Source organism: Myiozetetes cayanensis, unplaced genomic scaffold (genome assembly GCF_022539395.1).
Source record: "Myiozetetes cayanensis isolate MyiCay16 unplaced genomic scaffold, myiCay2020 scf1, whole genome shotgun sequence".
In the NCBI taxonomy this organism is placed as follows: domain Eukaryota; kingdom Metazoa; phylum Chordata; class Aves; order Passeriformes; family Tyrannidae; genus Myiozetetes; species Myiozetetes cayanensis.
Window position 1 is genome coordinate 131,109,050 of NW_026086604.1, and position 21,344 is coordinate 131,130,393.

A 21,344-nucleotide genomic window follows, 5' to 3' on the forward strand; every position below is an offset into this window, starting at 1 on the left:
TACCAAAAAAAGAGAAGGGAATACAGAGTCTAGAGACTTGTTTTCTACGTGCCAAAGTTTATGTACTCTTGTCAATTTCTGTAATACATTAAAACATTTTCCATGCTTCCTCAGATGATGAACAATATGAAGGAGTATACACATAAATTTGCATTTTATTAAAAATTTGCCCATCATTGAGTTTGTAAAGACTTTTTCTGATTTTAATATCAGATGAATGATTATCTATTAATTTTATTGTTATCATAAGACTGACATCTTATTATAAAGAGAGAACCAAAACTCATCATCCTGATTCCAGGCACTCTAAAGTCTGCAGTGTTGGGGAGGGTTCAGTTTCCTTCCTTATGTAATATTTCTTTTTTTCCTTCAGCTTTCCTCATGTCCCTCTTAAAAGAAGCTGCTACTGATGCTTGGATTGGACTGAATGACATAAATCAGGAGCACACGTACTTATGGACAGACGGAAGTCCAGTAGACTATACAAACTGGGCGAAAGGTTCCCGAAGTTATTATAGTATGGTAAACATCCATTTTATCACTTAAACGTTATAAGTTTGGTAGATGGCTAAAATGTATGTAGCTACTATTTTCTGTTGGCTTTTTTCCCTTTGCGAAGGCTTTTAGTAATCCTGTTGCTTTATAAAAGCAGAGTGACCATGTGGGAGATCTATCTACACGCTTTTTTTTCAACTTCTGTGTTTTGTCATGGTTCTATATGAGTCCAGACAAAGGTTTGGAAGTATTATGCAAAACACAGAAAAGTGAGGAAGTTCCCTCACTTTACCATGACTCATCAGGAGATTCAAATAAATAATAGCATAAACTATATAATTTTGGGATGCAGTGAATGTTATTTAGATTTGCTAAAAATACTCAGATAACTGTGTATATTGACATTTCTTGGCACTGAAGTTGGTAAGATAATCCTCAAAAGAGGGAGAGTGGCTCTTCCTTTTTAATTTTTATCCTCCTCTAATCTTCCTTCTTAAAGATTCCATCTATATGCTTTGAAACTTCTGACGTGGCTGTATCTTTTTGTGTTTAATTGTAAGATAAAACTTGTCTTGCAACTGTAAGAGCATTATTTGGTAATTGTAAAATGGCTAATGTAGAATACTGTCCAAGAATATTATTTCTGTAATCCTGTGATAGCTTTACCAAGTGTCTCTTTTTTTCATAACACAATTGCTTCAAGTTCAGCTAAAGTGGAAAAAAGTTCTGTGAGGTCCAATTCCTGCTGCCATCGGGCTCAAGCTGGGTTTTAGGATCTCCAGGACTTCCCCATCTCACGGATACAGAAGGCTGCAGAAAGTTGCACTACTTAATTTCTGCAGAAGGCTGTGACCATTCCCCTCCAGAAACTGTTCCACAGCTTCCTTCACTTGCAGGAAGACATGGGCTAGTGCCCTGAGGGGTTTTGGAGGTAGCATGAGGCTATACTGATGTGAGGTGGGGAAAGCTGCTGTCTCCTGCTGCAGAAAGCCAAGCAGCAACTTTTCATGCTGTGGGTGGAAAATGAGGAAGGTACAAAGTGCAGTGGTAAGGGTTTCGGGAGGTGTCCCCCACAAAATGTTGTTTCTGGCAAACCACCTCTACATTACAGCACTGTGGTGACCACTTTGGTTCCCAGTGCTGAACTGGGGCAGGAAGCGGAATTCAGCTCTCCAGGCAAGCTTCAGTGCTGAGGAGAGATTCCCTGAAACCTCCAGGAACACAGGAGCAAATCTGTGGTCCACATCTAGTACACATATATCTACCTGTACACATGCACATACATACACAGTCATGCATAGAGAGTATATATGCACAGATAGTCCCAGACACTTCTTCCTGCCTCTGTGCTGTGCTTTGCAACTCCTTTCATCATCCAAGTGCAAAATTTTCTAGGGCTGAGTTGCAAATGCTTATTGTGATATTACTGTGCCTGACCATTGCTTACATGAGTCCATATGTGCATATATCTGACCTTCATGTTATTCATCTGTATGTACCTGCGTGTGATAGGTGAGTCTGTGAGACCTGAATGTTTTCTACCTGCCCACATGTTTTCTTGTTTATCTCATTTGTCTTGTAGGATGATTGTGTCTTTATGATGAAGAACCCTATTGAACAAGCAGGGAAATGGAAAGATGAAGGATGTAAAACAAGCAAAAGTTACATATGCCAGAAAAATTCTGGTGAGTTTCCTTTCACTGCTTTCTAGTACAGGTGATTTATTGTGGTTATTTCAAACTCATGTTCAAAGTGACTTTCCTGTAATTCCACCCTAGTTTAACTGAAATTAATGAGTGTATCACATGCACTATGGACCATTTTACCAAAGTACTCACACTTTTTTAATTTATTTTTGAGAAAATCTTTTAACCTTTCCTATTTTAAGGACTAGACCTGTAAATTAAAAAAATCTCTGGATCATCATGTGTTTTACTGCTTTTGGCAATCGTATGGGCAAGTGCTTTGTCTTTATATGGGTAAATTATTCAAAACTGGAATTCTACTCTTATACTTAAAAGCACTGCTACTTCTTTATTTTGTAAAACTACCCTGCTTGATTTCCCTTACATTCTTTCTCAGGCAGCTTCAGCAGCAGCAGTTATATCCCTCTGCTTGGTCACAGTGTACTTATTCCTGTTCCTTATCAGAATGCTACTATATAATGGAAATTGTTACTATATACTGGAAAAAGTGAAGGAATTGTTCCCTTTAATGCCTACATTGGTACAATATGCTTTGGGTAGGTCTGGTGCTTACAAGGTGCATTCCTGGAGATGATATAGATATTTATGCTAAAAAATAATTCAGACAAGTATTAGAAAATTTTGTCACAGTACATGAAAATGTGACATTCATCACTGCAGTGATAGTTTGGACATACCTTAATTTGTTATTGCAGTCTCTCTTAATTGCTTGACCACCTCAGTAACTAGATTTTCTCTTAGTGTTGTATGTCTGAGGCAATATAAAGTTTGACTTTCCTTTTGGTTTTTTATTTTCTTGTTATAGACCCCAAAGTGCACAACTCCCAACCCACAGCTCCGGTGCTTGGCTTTCACAGCTATGGTGATGATCGCTATGCAGTCATCAAGGAGAAAATGAGCTGGGAAAAAGCAGAGAAGGAGTGCAGAGACCAGTCGGCAGAACTGGCCAGTGTCTTGGATCCTTATGCTGAATCTTACGTGTGGTTACAAATAGTAAAACTCGGGGAGCCTGTGTGGATTGGCCTAAACAGCAACACAGTGAGTCTACTGAATGCGAGTGACAGTCATACCACTGTCTTAGATGAGTTATCAGTCAGATCCACAAATGTGTGGCAGAAGTCAAAACCTCTTGTGGGATACTGACTTCCCTCCACTTCAGGGCATTTACACATTTAAATGTTTATCCATAGTGTAAGTGAGAACTGCCGCAGCCCACAATTAAAGGCCACCAAGGATGTACCTGCATCAGATAGTGGTTTCAGTGGTAAAGCACTTGTGGAGTTCCCACTTCCTATGCAATGGTCTACCATATACTCGTGTGGGGGTTTGTTGTCTTTTCTGAAGGCACATCATTGAGCATACCACAGGAAAAACTGCGTTAAAAATAGTCCTTTCGTTGCGAATTTATTTTAAGTTTTAGTTTAAATTCACAGCCTAGCAGTACAAGAGCTTGTGCTGGGCAATAGGTGAAAGAGCAGGCAGGAACAGAGCTTTGGCAATGGGGAAACCTTAGGCTTGCTCCTGGAACCAAAACCAGTGCCTTGGGTAAAACTGCCAACAAATTCAGCTAAAAGTGGAAAGGTCTGAAATGGGAAGCAGCTAATAAAGACATGTAAAAAAGAACATGGATAAATGTGCTGTAGCTGGATACTTCTGGAACTGAAGTTGTGGTGAAATCAATAGCGAGAGGTAGAGCAAGATCTTGGTGGGACACAGGACTGAGAGAGGGTGCAGGTGTTGAGGTGAGAGGAACCAGAGCCACACCTCAGTGAGAGCAAAACCAGGATTAGGCAGGAATCCAGAATGAGAGATAGCCAAGGGTTTTAAAGGAAAGGCGACAGGAAAGCAAATGGCACAAAGGGCAGGATGGGAGCCTGCCTCCAAAGATCACAGGAGGATGGAGCTAGGTTGCACAGGATGAAGTGACAGAAGCCACGGATGTGACTAATGTCAGTCATCCTCTGGAAATAGTGGTGAAATTCACTGATAAAATACACACTTGGCTACTCTGTAGTAGCTGGTCCTTGCAAGACCCAGAAACTTATTACAAGCCCTGTTAACATGGGTGGCAGGTGTCTGTGGTGCCTGCCCCATGGAAAGCCTCATCAGTTTTTCTCCATCCAGTGAAACTTCTGCTTTTTCTATTTGGTTCCTAAATACATGGAGAAGCCTGTGTTAGAGGAATGCTGACAATAGTTTCTCTGTAATCTTTATTTGATTTGTGTATGAATGTGGACTCATTTGATAAAATCTTCAGCTGTACCTTCACATTTGTTACCACGAGGCCCTTTGCCCATTTAGCGCATGAGACAGATGGCATGAATTGAATAACATAGGTTTGCATGCTAAATTAACATCTGTAGGACCACTGCCCTAACTGCTGTGGAGAGTGAAGTTTGGACCTGTTTGTTATGTATTCATGGATTCAGAGGATGAATTAACTTTGTGCAAGAAACCATGATTATGATTTTTCCCAGTTTATACATACGTTCAAGTATAATCTTAATATTCTTTTCATCTAATTCTTACATGACATAACCTTTATTCTCATTTGCTTTTAGAATGGTGGCCAATACGTATGGTCAGATAGAAGGAGGAGCAGGTATCTTAACTGGGCCAGTGGAGAACCAAATAAAAACACAGCCTGTGTCTATTTAGATTTGGATGGGTTTTGGAAGACAGCATTTTGTAACGAAACATTTTCATCTCTCTGTAAACAATCCAATGGTAAGTTCTGAATAGCAGAAATGTGATTTGGAGGCTGGAATTTAAATTAATGGTTTTATTTGAATTTAAGTTTTCTACATATGCAAAGATTGTAATAGATAGTATATGCCCTGTGAAAAACTATTATTTTTTAAAGGAAGAACTCTCAGATCCAGTATGTCTTGAGTAATTTGCAGGTTTTCATTTCACAGGCCAGTCAACATGTGAACATCATAAAGACAATTGCAATATTTAATGCCACATACCATGGGTTTTTTTATGCATCCTTGTTTGTCAAGAACTACAGAAATGATCAACTTTAGCTCACTATAAATATAATAATAATACACTTTTACACTTAAGAGTATCTTTTGAAATAATGTGAGTTAAGAAACTTCTGTCAGTGTAGCAGGTGAATCAATTAATTTATGTTTGTTTCTGCTGCTCAAATATTTCAGCACTCAAATGTTGCATGTAATTTTCAAATGTTTTAAATTATATATTAAATTTATTTTGCATCATACTTTACAGTAAATTTTGTATTCATTTAATCTCTGTTTTGGCTTTAATCAGGTGATACAATAGGTTCTAAATTCTGCTTTTATGTTGTTTAGGGTGTTTGATGTACAAGGACAGGTACAGACAGCTTCTCTGACTGTCATTTTTACAAAGTGGCTAGACACAAACCACTGGCTTGTGGTGGTGGTGTTGATTCTTTAGGTATATGACTCATTCCTCATTCTGTTTCGCAAGTTCTAAGTAAAAATTGTCTTGCTGAAGACAGTTGCAGTTAGACTGGTGTAAGCTTTCTTTAGCAGATTGGAGAACCAGCTCTAAGCAGTATAGTAGTTTATTACTAGTTTGCCATGTTCAGTTGAATTTTTTATGATTAGTTCAGTCTACAGAATATTTCTTTTTCTGGAATCAGTTTCAAATTAGTAGGGCTGGTGTGTGGTGCAGGAGTACATATTTCCCTTGGCTTTTAAGACTCCACTGAAACCTGTGGGTTTTCTTAATAGAGTTGATCCCTACTGAGCCACCACAGCTTCCTGGGAGGTGCCCTGAACCGAAGCGTGGTAGATCTTGGATTCCCTTCCGTGGTCATTGCTACTATGTTCACACCACTTCTGAGGAAAGCTGGCCTGATGCTTCCATGATGTGTATCCAAATGGGTGAGTGCCCTTTTTGATTAGGATATTTTATGGTTGTTTGTGTGGACTTTTTAATCCAGCACCAAGTGATAATACATAGATGTGTGTATGAATATATCAATTATAAGCTACACCTGACTTAAATTTATTATCAAGCATTTCTACTATATGAAAATGCTGATCACTAAATATGGCATGATTGTTTACTGACATAATTACTTTATAACGAAAAATCTTGCTGAAATTATATGTAATATTTAACTGATATTTTTAGGTGCTTCCCTGGTTTCCATAGAAGATTCAGCTGAAATGAACTTTCTCTTACTTTATTTGTCTCCACTTGCAAGTGACTTCAGAAAGTTTTGGATAGGATTGTTCAAAAATATTGACGGTAATTATTTCACAATGCATACTGAGATGAAATAAACACTAAATAAAAAGGAGTGAATACTAAATACCACTAACATACTAAATAACAGTGCCAATATGCTAAATATTAAATAATCATTTAAAAGTCAACTAATAAATGTTTAATAGCTTTCCTGCTAAGATACCTAAAACATAAATCATCAAGAGGTCTGGGCTTTCTGTATCTTTGTTGAAATTAGAGTATATTTCAGTCTGTAGAAAGTTCTAGCTTAGCACTTCACCAGTTGATTAAAATGTTTCTTATTGCTTTTTTAACTCAAATTAACTTGACATTTAATCACTACAGTCTTTTAAGAAAATGTTGATTTTTGATACACACATTAAGAAAATCTCCTGGACATTCTGTATGCTTGCACTGCTGAGACTGGCTTACGCAGGTATTCTGCTTTCCTTGAGGCTCCCAGTACGGCTCTGGGCACAGGCTTCAGCTAAATGTCCTCAGGTAGCCTGAGCATGTTTTCCTTTCATCTCTGACAGCCATGGCCCTGAAGGCTAATGGAGTTAATTTTTAAGCGTTTATATTTGGTACACTCCCACCTGAAAAGCTCTGGCTGTTAAGATCGAGAAATAAGCCCTCTGTGATGCCAATTTAATCAACTAAAAAATTCTATGCTTGATGTCATTATGCTCAGCAGACTTATTTATTCCCCACTTAATTCACTCACTAGGTAGTACTTTTCATTTTAGGAGAATGGATATGGATGGACAGAAGTGCGGTAGAATATGTCAACTGGGAGAAAGGAGAGCCTACAGTAGTTTTTGATGAACACTGTGTTGATATGGATGTCTCAAGTGGAACCTGGAGGACCTATTACTGTTCTGTTGACCAGAATTTTATTTGTAAAATCCCCAAAAGTAAGTTCTGGATTTCTGTGCAGTGGGTTATTTTACGTATTTACAGTGGTTACTATACATCAAGCCAAACTGCTTATGCACTGGGTACAATTTATTCATTGATGCATGTGCATCTGAATCAAAGCCAAGAGTAACTTCTGATAGAAATGGTAAGAAATTATGTTGGAAAATAACCTGAATCACTGTTTCCTCCTCTCAATTTAAAAACATTGATTTCTTGACATTTGCTGTTCCCTGGGGTAAGGAAGAACATACCACTTGTTGAGAGTGCACGAAACATTCATAGTCATTATGGTTAGAGGGCAAGGAGCGGTAGATGATGACTAAATGATTAAACTAGTGACTGCTGAGAAAAAGGCAGACACTCTCCTGATAGCTAAGCCAAGGGGGAGCAGTGAGAAGTCACTGAGCTCCTGCAGAGACAAGGGAGGTCCTGCCCGTGGGGACAGTATCACTATGGTGAATTGTGCTGGAATCTTCTGGATGAACAAGCAGAAAGTGTCAAGTGAGGGTTGGCAGTGGGGCTCAATTAATTACTGACAGAGGCACAGGGAGACATGCTAAGACAACCAAACAGTGTGTTATGTTTCATTGGTAATGGTTACTTGTGGCCCTGCAGTTTTTTGGATGTCAACCCGTGTAAAATCTGAATGTGTCTCGGGCTGGGGTGAGTCCTGCTTGCATGCACAGCAGAGTTGCATAAAACATGAAGCATGTAAATCTGCACACATGCAGTTTTCACGAGTCACTGTGTGCACACAGATTCAGCTGTGTTTGCACTCATCACCTGGGAGACAGTATGAAATAGGCCACATTTGCCATTAGCAAACAGATTCACCGCACAAATATAATCAGTGCAGTGTAGAACCAATTGAGTTTCCTGCTTGTGGATCTCCACGTTGGCAGGTTGGCAATGGAGTCACCTGTGAACTTTGTAGGGCACAGCCAGTCAATCCTGCAACTAATTAATTGAGTAACACTTCACAAGCAATGAAAGTGTTCAAAGCACTGAATAGTGAGACAACAGTTAGTCTTGGGGGGGTTTTTTACAAGTATTTTTAACAAGAATATTTGATGGATTCAGCCTCAATTGTCAGGGAAAATGTTTTCGTATATTTTTTGTGTCCAGTTACTCTGTTGAGCTCTGAGGCCTGCAGCATAAGAAAGACATGGACCTTCTCAGCTGGGTCCAGAGGAGAATTATGAAGGTGATCAGAGGGCTGGAGCTCCCTCCCTAGGAGGACAGCCTGGGAGAGTTGGAATTGTTCAATTTGGAGAAGAGAAGGCTCCAGTGAGGCCTTATAGCACCTTCCACTAGCTAAAAAGGGCTCATGAGAGAGTCGGAGAGAGACTTTTTCCAAGGGCATGTAGTGACAAGACAAGGGGGAATGGCTTCAAAATGAAATTGAGTAGGTTTAGATTGGATATTATGAAAAAATTATTTATTGTGAGGGTGATGAGGCACTGGAACATGTTGTCTAGAGAAGCTGTGGATGCCCCACCCCTGGAAGGGTTCAAGACCGGGTTGTATGGGGCTTTGAGCAACCTGGTCTAGTGGAAGGTGTCCCTGCCCATGGCAGGGAATTAGAAGTAAATGATCTTTAAGGTCCCTTCCAACTCAAACCATTCTATGATTCTATAATTATTTAAAATTTGATATGAACACAAAGCAGAAATTATGTATGTAGTATTCATTTAATCTTTGAACAATTGCTTTCAAACTGTATAATATATATATTTTTTTAATTTTAAAGTTGCTGAAGTTGAGCCAACCCATGATTCACCTTTCAATAATGGTAAGTTGATTTCTTATAAGCCCACTTAACAGAAATTTCAGTAAGTTCATTGGCATTTATTACTTATAAGTAAAATTACCTCTGGAAATGTTTCATTTAAATAACCATCTGTCACAGATTATTTTATTTTAAATCTGTTTAAAATGAGAACTCTTCCCTCAAACTGGATATCTTACTTTTTTTTTTTTAATGACAAATGGTATATGAAGTACAATATAACACTCCTTTTAAAGGGAACATAAAAGAGAATAAGCTCAATTTTGCATTGCCCATCTGTAACATGCATTAATTTTAAAATGATTGTTCAGTAATTTTATTTTCACTTGGTTACTTAGGGAGATATTTGTTGCATGCAATAGCAGTCTCTGGGCATTTATAGTAATTGTTCTGTTTTGTCTTTCACAGCATCAAAAAAAGAAGCTGCTGCTTCATCGGCAAATGGCTTAGGTGGGATGATTTTTATACTGATTTTCCTTCTGCTAGCTGGAACTGGCCTTACCTTGTATTATTTCTACAAAAAAAGACGTGGTCAACAAATGTTTACAGCAAGTTTTGAAAATGCCATATACCGTGGTGACTCTGGAACTCTTGAATCAAATTGTCTTGTGACCAATATTGAAGAAAATGAGTAGGCAACATTTTAATAGGCTGGATAACCTTGGGCCTGATTTTGAAAAGAATTAAAATGCTAGCATACAAGACTTCTTAAGGCAAAGCAATTCTCTCCTATGGAAATTCTAGCTAATTTTGCACAGGGTGCTTCTTGCTTTCTGTACTAGCAGGAACAAGCAATCTTGCAAGGCAGATCCAGAGATCTGCTCACAAACTGTAGTACCTGGGAGGATTGCTGAGCTTACACATAGACCTGCAGCTGTATTGTACAAGTGAACACTCAGGCAGCTCCAATCTCTGCATGGCTCCAGCATCATTTTTGGGCACAAGAACCGTGCTCATCACAGACAATTTGAGAATATGCTCCTTAGCATGCTCCAAAAAGTATATCCAGATATCCTGAAAATGCCTCCTCGATCTCCAGTGGAGACTGGCAGAATTGCACAGGTTGGACTAATCTCCAAGCTCAGCTGGGGCAGATCCCTGTTTGAAGCAGGACCAGCTCCCTGGCTCAGCCAGGCAGTCTGCTCCAGTGCTGTGGATCCATATCTTCTTTTTGCTAATGAGGTACCACAGAAACCCTTTGTCTTGCCCATTATATCTCAATTAACATAATTTGCTCCTCTGTATATGACTCATAGAAAGGCAAATGGAAATTGTATTTCTTCTGCTATAATTCTGTAACATACACAATGAAAGATCAACTATTATAAGAGGTTGGAATGTATTGTGAATAGTAATGCTTTATCATTTAAACAGTCAAATAGGGATCTCAAAGGATGTTGTAAAAGGGTAGAAATAGGCAGGAGAAATTATGCTTAATTCACACCTGAAAAAGAGAAAAAATATATTCGTGATATCTCCAATACCAGTGAGGATTTAATTCCTTTTTAGGCCATTTTTTCAAAGCATAATGAAACTTACCATTAGAAAGTCTTTTCTAATTTCTAATCAAATTCTCCCTGTCCAAGTCTGTTTTAAATCTTTAAGTATCATTCCAGACTTCCATCATGATGGAACTGATGGCATTATATGTCCTACTTGTCTACTGGTATATTCTCTGACTTCAGAGACCCTGAAAATAGGCTTACATAGAGGTTGGGGTTTTTAACTTTGCCTGTATTTTATGGCAAATGTAAACAACAAAATGACTCAAAACTCTTAGTCTAGGGGATGCCCTTATTTAATTTGATACTTTTTGATATTTTAATCTTTTGACAGATTTTAATTGTGTTTAAGTTAAAATGTTTTGTGTATGTATGAAATACATGTAAATAAGTTTTTATTCTATGTTGGTTCGCTAAATGGGAATTAAAAGGCTGATTCTAAGTAAAAGTGTATCTGTCTTAAACAGAAGAATTTATCATAACAATAAAAACAGGAAGGACTTAAATTTTCATACACAAATGAACATCTCTTTTTCCTAGTCTAGTGTGTTCTAAAATGGTCTTTACCAACCTGAAACTGTGTGTCTCACTGCTTCTTTATCCCTAATATTTGAAAATTTACCCTAATAAATGTCTATTGAAAGTGTTGGAATTTAAGACTTATGTGCCATTCTGCTTTAGTAGTTTCTGAGACAGATTCTTATATATTCTTATTGTCATGTCTCCTCTCAATATTTGCTGATAGCAACAGCAGTTCTTCCCTTTTCATTTCATTGGCTACATCTTCTAGATCCCTAATCCTTTCTGCTGTTCCCTCATAGACCCTGAACTGTGGTATGTAGGCCCTTCTGACAGTACCAGTGCACCAGTAGATAAGGTATTTCAGCTGACATTCTAACAACAGTGAGCATATTAGAAAGATTTAATCCATCCTTGTAACACTTTCCATAAAAGACCCTTCTGTCTGAATTGGTTCTACAGGATGTATAGGTTTGAATAAATAAATGGCTGCCAGAAAACAGTAGGCTGAAGACAGGAAAGTTCCTAATGAGAAGTTAGTTCACGAAAGTTTCCAAGGGCTGATAAGCTTTAGTAGTCCTGTTGCATCTGTGAGAACTGAACCAAGAGTTTGTTTGGACTGTACAAGATTATTAGAGACCAGAAGCATGCATCAGCAGAGGGTTGTGTAACTTGGACCACATCCAAGACAGCAGTGACTGATGTCTGGTAATGAAGAGTAAGACCCTCTGAGGAACTTTCCAGACATGCCTTGAGAATTGCCTGGAGTGCCAGTATAGCTCTCTGAAAGTTAGTGCACAGCTGGGATTGGTTTCTAAATATTGCTCCAACCAGGGAACTTGAGTGATTGTCTGTGAGTGAACTCTACAAGTGAAAAAGCGAATGTGCCATGTGAATGTGTATTTGCTATTTATTATAATAGCTTCCTTCTATTAACAGCTTGTTAAAAAAACCCCAACCCAACAAACTGAACACTTTGCTTTAAGAAACTCTGCATATGATCTGTATTTTGTCCCTATCAGTGAAAAGGGAATTCACAAGAAACTTTCTTTTGTACATCCTAGTATGATGGATTTTCTTCACAACATTTATGGTTACTTGGGTTACTTGCAGGTTTTTGATTCCAAATTCCTTTCCTGTAGCTAGATTTCTGCAGGAAAACTATGGTTGTCACTGTATTTCATCCTAGCTAATAGAACAGCTCCAAGAATGCTTGTCATTCAGACCTAGACCCTAGTTTAAAGACACTATGGTGTGGAGGTAGGACACAAGTGCTCATCAAGGTGCTTTGGACACCTGGAATTTAGTGGTAAAAACAAGCTCTTTACTAGGTCTAGGAACCTTCGGGGTTAAGCCACCGTTATCAGAAGTGTGGGGGACCACAATTTGTCAATTTGTCCTACTTCCACGTAGATTTTGGATTTGGTCTTACATGCAATAAAATAGCATTTATAAAATGTCTTTCCACATAGCCAAGATGTGGAAATCTACTTTGCCATTTGCCTGGTTTTGTTTTTTTTACATTAAGGTGGTATTTTAGAGAGAATTTTCTGCCTTCCAAAAGAAGAAAGTATTTGCTAATATCAGTATCTTGATATTTTCAGTACTTTCATATACTTTCAGTATCACTTGAAACAGAAAAGAAAATATTAGCTTCAGTACCCTGGCAAAACAGTAATACAAACAGAAGTTTATGAACTGCAAGTATTTACTTCTGTCATTTAAGTTTCTGAAATTAGGGGACTGAAAAAGGAAGTGAAGAGTAACTTGGAGCAAAATGTAAGGAAGTTCTATAAATAAAAACAGAATAGATAGATAGCTGTGAAATGAAATGTTCAGGTCAGATTCCAATGGGTAAGAGCCAGATTTTCCGGGGTCAATAGGAAAGATTTTAACTGCTCCATAAGCATAAAGTTGTCCTGATGTCACCTTATCCAGGCAGAGGAACAATTAGTGTTCATTTTGTCTCTTCTCAGCTGTGTCCTTATCTAACATATCCAGATTTCTTCTGTCACATTCTGCAGAGCACGATGTTTTACTGTGCACCACTATTCGCTATCTGTTAAATAACTTTTTAAGGATTTGATTGGTGTTTTAGTGGTTATGGTTCCTTTGAGGAAATACTTGCTCTCATTTCAGGAGAACGCGCACAGTCCAACCATTATACTGGCTTTTTAACCAGACCTTTCATCTAGACAGCTTAATGAAATTCATCTCACCTACTTTTAGAACTGATTGACACAGTGGATAATCAGGAATATATATGTAGGACTTGCAGTTGTTCCATGGTCCACCAGAAGAAGCTAATTATGGCACAGAGGTTCTAGAGAGAGGAGGGAATAATATTCTGCAACTGGAGGAATAAGGGCTTGTGCAGTGACAAACACAGACTGAGGCTGGTAAGAGGATGGTACAAAAATACAGTGCAAGATGTCCAAATAAAGGAAGTTGAAGAAAAACGCCAAAGTAGAAATGAAGGAGTTTGAATTGGGCCAGAAGTTCTGATTGTCCCAGGCAAGGTTGGGCTTGGCAAGGCAGAGGTCTGGGAAATTCAGACACTGCTGGAGAAGTGCAGGAGGATAGGACTCCCAGCTGTGGGGAAGCAATAGAAGGTTGAACATACTTTGCATATAATAGAGTCAAGGAAAAAAGCTATCTGAAGTGAACTGTGGGCTCAAGAGCCCAGCTGCACCATTTGGACCAGGAAACGGGGTGGGGGGTGTGGATGGCAAAGGGCTGAAAGGTGTAAGATATTGATATGTTTGTTCCTATTTGCCTGGATACTCTTGTGTTCTTTGGAAAGGCCACAGCTGTGGAGCAGGGAAGAAGGCAGGCTGCCTCTTCACCTTGCCCTGGATCCTAATGTCTTTCACAGAGCAAAGCCATCTAGAAAGATGAGGAGATGGTTTCTTCCTTGAGAGTGGTGAGTGTGCACAGGGTGGGGGACATGTTTCAGAGCATCTTGCTGGAGCGCATGCAGAGGATGGGAGGAAACCTGGGGTTTTCCTAAGAGGAACAGAAAGTGGACCTGTGGGGAAGCCTCTGGGGCAATGGAAAGGAAGAGGTTTCTCCTAGAGAGCTGTAGAGGAACTGTGTGGGCTGTTTTGCAACCGAAGAAGCCACTGAAAGAAAGCTTACAGGCAAGCACTTTCTCTGCAAAGATACTGCGGAAAGTGGAAACATTCATTTTTAAACAACCTGTTAGAGAACAAACCCCCCTCTCTTTGAAGAAAAGGGGCAGATAATTCAACCTCCTGGATCTGGCCAGCTTGAGTCCACTCTCAGTAGGTAGTGGGAAATAAGAACAACAGGCAGAAGAAAAGGTATATTGGCCTGTGATTAGTGGGGGGAGAGAAAGGGATGAATCATCTGTCAAAGGGCAGGTGGAATAGTAGTAAGGCTTGGTTACACATCTCCCATTTGCCCAAAGATTTCTCCTACACCTCACGTTGCAAGAAAATGTTTTTCCATTCCTAGACATGGGGAACAGCAGCTTTTTCTCCTGGTGACAGCGCTTTTCATTTCAGAGCTACCACGTGAGATGGTGATGGTTGTTAGGATGTTTTTTTAGAGTGAACTTCTGCCAAAGGCACAGTTTGCTTAATGATGTATTTAAAAGCACACACGATTTAGGATCTATGCAGATTTAAATCCGTTTACAGAAGAATTTCAACAGGAAATGGGAAATTAGAAATATGCAATCTCCACATGTTGCAAAGATAATGAAAGTCTGGGAAAGAAGAGACCATTTCTTTTCTTGACTGTTTGTCAAGGCAACTACATTTAGTGCATATAACAGTGAAACTGTTCATTCTTAGTTGGTTTACAAATGAAATGGAACTGATTATGCCAAAAAACTGGCTACATTTTATTTACTTTGCTGAATATGTGATATTTCATGATATAGAAACATAGCAGAGTGACATAAAATAGGGAAGGGATTTTAGATAAATGAGGAAGCAAGAAATAAGATAAAAAGGAAGGAAATCCTTGAATTTTGCGTGAAAGCCATTTGCATTCACCTAGAGAATCACAAGAGAAAAACACATTCTATGAATTTTCTTCCTTTAAAAATTTTCCATTACTTCTTGTGCACTTCTGCCATTCGATCAAAATTGCACTGAATGCCAGTATCATTTAAAATCCAGAAGTTTAATATTTTCTCATGATTTCAAATATTCATAAGGGGTTTTTTCCTCATTTATTCATATGATGTTTGATAGTTCAGTGTCAGAGTGAATTTTGTAAATGTTTTCGACCTGTTCGCACACTTAGTGTGTCAACATAGATATATTTTTCTATGGAAATGTCATTCTTGGCTGTGGAAATACTCAAAACCCATCTGGAAAAAGTCCTGAGCAACCTTTGAAAGAGTATATATTTTTGAGGCCCTGCTTTGAGCAAAGCATTCAACCAAATGACCTCCAGAAGTCTCTTTCAGAGTGAACTATTCTATAATTCTGTGGTCAGATACAGGACTATACACTTTCAATGAGCTAAAGCAGAAAATGTGGCAAAGGCAGGGAAGAGACATGGCCAACACCTTAGGAAGCAGCACTGCTCTCCTGGCTGCATGACTGGTGGTTGTTTGGTCAGTGCTAACACCCACGTCGGGCTTCAGCTTTCCACTAATATGAGATCAAAGCACAGATACCACAAGCATCCTCTGTCAGTGTTATTTTTGATGTGTCTAATCAGTTACTACAGCTTGAGAACTGTGGTTTATTCTCTCCACTGTCCTCATCCCTGTCCAAAATGGGGACAAAATTACCCTGCAGAGAGCAGTGGTAGCTACTGCACCCAAAGCAGCAAGATGACGACATGCTCCAGGACTACTCTGCCACAGACGTTGTGTCCCTGTAGCACCACCCCATCCCATAAAATGTTATAAAAGACAAAAGGATAGGTTCTACTTTCTAGCTGTAGTTGACCACAAATAGGCCCTTGGATCCAAGAAAATCAGAAAGGCTGTTTGGTCCTGCCCTCGGTAGGCATTTGACAAACAAAACAGGACCTCGACCAGAGGAGTTCCTACTGAGGTAAGAGAGGCCAGCAAACCAGCTACTTAGGAGAGAGGGTCATAGCCTACTGCAAATAATAGTAGAGAAGGTATGGTAATTATCCCAGGCTGCTCAAAACATTATTGGGAATGGCAAGTTCCAGCAACAAGTTTCAGTCTTGTGTACCCTTTGAGGTATAGTGGCTTCTGCCTTGGGTTTGTGAGACTAGCTAAGCTGATTAGGTGGCTTTGGCTAATCAAACCCCTTAAATTTTACCTTGGGTCAATTTTAATGTCCAAAGCAAACGGAAGAAGTCAGTTATTACAAAAAATTTCATATTTTTTATTCCTGCCTGAATACTATTTCTAAGTAGTTCTTGGTATCTGTCAAAATCCTCTAAAGAAAGTATAAAGTTGGTAATCAGAGAAGGTGGGAGATAATTGTTATTTTGAAAACAATATAGACTAAAGTTAGTTTTAATGCTGCCTATTTTTATACAGTTTAAAGTCAGATATAGAGTCCAATTTATTATCAAAACCTAGCAGTTCTATCCATTATCTTTTTTAAACTCACTTGTAAAAATCCCAATATCCTGAACAGATTTCTAAACTTTATCAAAATTGTCTTGAAATGGTCTACAGACAGGCATCTGTAGAGTGTCCTGAAGTGACAAAGAACAGTAGAAAGTGCTGATGGAAAGTTTGCATGTAACTTCTTGTCTGTGAAAGGTTTTCTCCAGCTGTGGCAACCTGGATCCCTGTAGAGCCCTATCAAGCCTACACAGCAGAACTGACAGGTATGTCTGCTTGAATTAAGCCAATAATTTTTTTTTTAATCACACCTTAAAAACAGTTCTACTAGGTCATATTGAAGGTTAATCTAATCTAGAATCCTATCTCTGAGGGCGTCTAAGAGCAAGTGCTTAATGGAGAGCACAAGAGTTGGCAAATATGAAGTGGTAGCTCTTCATTTACCCCTCTTGGTCTCAACATTTGCAGCTCCAGGATGTAGTGGTTTTGAATTCATCTGTATATAGAAACTGGCATACAGTTAACCTTGGATTTGAATTTTACACTACTCTAGCAACTCCAGAGTAGATCCTCAAATAAACAGCTTTTAATGTGCTATAAAAGTGAGGTGATTTACTCTGATTTGCATGGAATAGGAAAAAAAGTCCACATAGAGACTTGTCGACAGGCTGCACTCAACGTATACTGCTACAAAATTTTTCTAAATACATAAGCCTCCAGAAAGTCAGCAGTGAAAAAATATATTATTTTTATATTTCTTGGAAAAAGTAAAGTATTTCATCAGCAGGCTTATTTCATTTTTCTTCCTATTGAACCCCTTTGGATGTTCTGATACTTCACATGTAACAAGACAATTTCTGACACAGTCCTCTTCACTGTGCCTTTTTTTACCATTTCAAAATTTTGATTTCTTTTCTGAGAAGTTCATCCTATTAAATGCCCCTCGGAGTGAACAGCTTAGGGCAGTGTAGTGTAACTTACAAAGTGTGAAAATATGAAAAGATTTTCTAGTGATCTGTACATCAGAGGGTACAGATCTGGTGTCCTTGAAGAGACTTTTGGGGTTTTTTTTCCTCAGAGTTAAAGACTTTCTATAATCCTGCTTCATCCTTGTTCTCATGCCAACACAGCTTGATTCCCATTTTTTTCAGCTGATGACTTCTAATAGAAACATCTGGAAGAAAAATACATTTTTTGTATGGAGCCCAGGAGTAGACTATTCTGGTTTAGTTCAATGAACTAAGGTGTAGATTCACACCATTCCATTAAGAACAGTGGTAGCTCAGTCTGTGAATTATCCTTTACTATTACTTTCATTAAAAGAAACTTTCTCTGATCACTCTTTCCTTGTATTAGAATCTTAAATTTTGTATTTAATTGCACAATCCAATTACTGTATGTTCTTTATGAAGTTCATTCTGCATTTTAGTTTATGGATGTTTCCTGCTGGCCCTCTGTGCCCCAATACTTGGACTTCATTACAAAATGTACATGCCCAGAAAGTGCAGGAGCGGACCTCTCATAAATATTGGTGAAAATAGTCCACATACCTTTTCATATGTAAAAATACCTGAAATGAAACAGCCACAGTCATGCTAGTGTGAGTAATAAATACTGATAAAAACCAAGAATGAAAGAAATTTGGAACCCTGTCTAGAAGAGCCAAGCTATTTTGTGAATTGGTCTGTAGATAACGTAAGCTAAAGGTCTTGTATCTCTGGTAATGCTTTAGGAAAAGTCCTGCAATTGCTGAAATAGGGCCAGAGATAGTAGTAAAAAAACAGTAATTCCTTACCCTGTGCTTTAAGATATTCTCATCATTTTTACTGTGCTCAGGGAAATCTGTCTGTCCAGTCTACTCTTCCTTAGTGACTGGTGTAGCTCTGAGATGCCAACAAGATGAGGCACAGATATTCCCAGCCTGTTCAGAGGCAGAGCAGGTGTGAGGGTGGCTCATGGGATCTCTGGCACCTTTCTTGCTCTCGTTCTTGCAAGTCAACATGGGCACGAGGCTTTGGTTGCAGGCAAGGGTGAGGTGATCCCAGAACAGCTCGAATCGATGGCCTTGGCATGTGGACCACAAGCAGCTTCCCTGACATGCTACTGCTGCACTGTAGAGTTGCAGCATCTTTTATTTACCACTGAGTGGAGTCCTTAACAAGACTGCAGATGTGCAAGTCTTGATTCCCTGATCTGCTCTCTAACATTTTGCTCAGAGCAGCTTGGCAGTGCAGCTGACGTCGGAGCTGGACAATTCAGTACATGAGGGAGTGCCAGGCTCACCATCAGGATACCAGGAATAGGGGGTTGCCTTTTGGGCACCATTGTCAAAACCAGTTTCTCACAGTTATTTAATACAGACTTTTTTTTTTTTTTTTTAATTTAACAACTGAGAGTCATAAAATGATTTCAAAAAGTGTGTATTTCACTAGCCTTTTCTTTGGACAATGTCCCATATCAGATACTCTCCTTGGATCTCTTCCTGTGGCTATGATTACTACGTTAACCCACTCAGAAAGCCGGGTTGATGCTCCTGTATATTCAACTCCTAAGGTCAAGTAAATGAGTGCTTCCAGTAGGTTGTGAAAGTTGCAGCTAGTCCAAAGCAGATGTGAGATTTCAAGCAATTGGTCTCCCAAATCCTCAGGAAACTAATATTATAAGCATAAGTAAAACCACAACAACCAAACACACCAATCAAACAGAAATCAGTTGTGAAAAGAAAGTAAGGAGACAGGAGCTAAAAGTAATCATTTTTCTCCTCTTCATAATTCTGAGTGTGGGTACCTGTTTGTCATCCTGCGGTCACTTATATTCTGTCTCCGAGTATCAGATTCTCTTCCAAGACTTCTATTTACTTCACAGTCCTCTGTTTCTTGTTAGTGCCTTAATCCCTGCACATTTGTTGCCAATTGCTTGTTTTCCTCAATCTCTTCCTGATGAGACTGATGTGCAGGGATCCTCAGTGAGTGCCCACTAATTGCTGGTCTCTGCAAAATTAAATTGCCATGGAGGAGCACACGTGGATCCAGTCTCTTCCTTTGCATCATTCCTGTCTGTGTGCAGAGACAGAGGCAACAGAGGAGAGACAAGCACAGAGGGTGCTTCACCTGGTGTGTGGGGAAGAGTCTGTGAAGATGCTGCACATGGGATGGAGCAGTTATCCAGCCATTCTGGTCTGCACACAGAAGTGTCATCCCTTAGAAATACTCAAAATGTGATGTTCAGCAAGGCGATTGCAAAAATAAGAACTATAATTCCTAACACACAGCACTGTGCAAATCTGTTGTCATGCTGGCAGTGTCAATTTCTTAGTTGATACAATTACGTTTTGCTTCAGAGTCTTATAAAAACAAACAGTTGTAAAGCTTCAGTACATAGGCACACAATTTTCTCTTACTGGGATGTGTCCAACTAGCTGTATTGTCACACAGTGTATCACTTCAGGTTTGTAATCTTCAAAAATATCTTATTTTGAATTTAGGAGGGATTTCAAATGTGCTTGAATAAAAGTGTTTTCTACTGTCCTGGACGCCACTGAAAGAAAAGTGCAAATGGAATTTCGTTCTTCAAATACTAAAGTAGAAAATAGAAATAGAAAATAAAAATAGAAGACATGATGTAATTTAATGGTTAAAGACCTTCAAATGCTATATATCCTATGAATAGAAACCTATAATCATACACATAATGGAAATAGGGAACTGAAGAGGTCCTGCCCAAAGGCAGTGTCAGCTAAAACTAAGCAGCTGCTGAAAGATACTCCCTCTCTTCTAAAGTTTCCAATAGTGATGATGACTTCACCCTTCTCATGGGCAAACTCCCCAGAGTTTCTGTACTAATATTGTTGGTGCGCTTTGCAATGTCACTGGCTCCTCAGGACAGCTGGCTAGAGTGGCTAACATCTGGTAGTAAGCCAGTAATAAGCTCTTGGGTGCTCCAGAACAGGCTGGCAGCGGGTGGGTTCAAATGCTTCCTGGGAATGGTCCCTGGAATGCTGGACATACCAAACTGGACCTAGAAATCCCTTTCGGGAAGTGCTCACTGGCATGGGTGAAGGAGACATGCCTACATTCATTTACAGAATAGACATCTCTGCAATATTGCCTTTTCCTGAGCACTGTTTAATTTAAATTAATTAACAGTTCTTAGTTGCCAACTGGGCTTAAATAATGACATCAAGTTTAAATAATTTGTTAAGTACATTTTTCCATTATTTGAACTGTTAACATACAGAATAGCACTAAATCTTTCCATAAAACCCTTTTGAGTACACCTACCAGCTCAACATAAGCTGCTAATTACCACTCTTTTCTTAGGGATTGATTATGATTCCTTAATATCTAGTCATCCTCTCATGATTAACAAATAGTATTGTTTTTTCTACTGCTTTTCCAGAAATTCAAGGTAGTCTGCCTGGCTTATAATTCCTTGGTGTTCTGATATGCTCAAACCTTGCCTAGCTCTCCTCAGGGTTTACTGAGAATTGCAAATTTCTTCAAGGCCTTCAGCTTGTCTCTAAGTGTTAAGAATAATTAAATTCATCTTCTTGAAATTAAAAAAAAAGAAAAAATATGAAAATAAGAATTTATGGGGTTGTCCTGCAGCCAAAGCATCACATTTGGTTTTCATCTTTAATGTATACTGCTGTTTCATAC

The 21,344-nt window shown here is 38.9% G+C and overlaps 1 protein-coding gene across 1 annotated transcript in view; it reads left to right on the top strand.

The window, feature by feature from the left end:
- LOC126646966 (macrophage mannose receptor 1-like) overlaps positions 1-11,294 on the top strand; it is a 31,892-nt gene extending 20,598 nt beyond the window's left edge. Inside the window, exons 22-30 of the mRNA XM_050328772.1 lie at positions 374-522; positions 2,078-2,180; positions 3,007-3,239; positions 4,763-4,928; positions 5,927-6,079; positions 6,333-6,449; positions 7,175-7,342; positions 9,097-9,138; positions 9,544-11,294. Coding sequence (XP_050184729.1) covers positions 374-522; positions 2,078-2,180; positions 3,007-3,239; positions 4,763-4,928; positions 5,927-6,079; positions 6,333-6,449; positions 7,175-7,342; positions 9,097-9,138; positions 9,544-9,770 — 1,358 coding nt within the window. The 3' untranslated portion in view covers positions 9,771-11,294. The remainder of the gene's footprint in view (positions 1-373; positions 523-2,077; positions 2,181-3,006; positions 3,240-4,762; positions 4,929-5,926; positions 6,080-6,332; positions 6,450-7,174; positions 7,343-9,096; positions 9,139-9,543) is intronic.
- Positions 11,295-21,344: the final 10,050 nt, after the last annotated feature.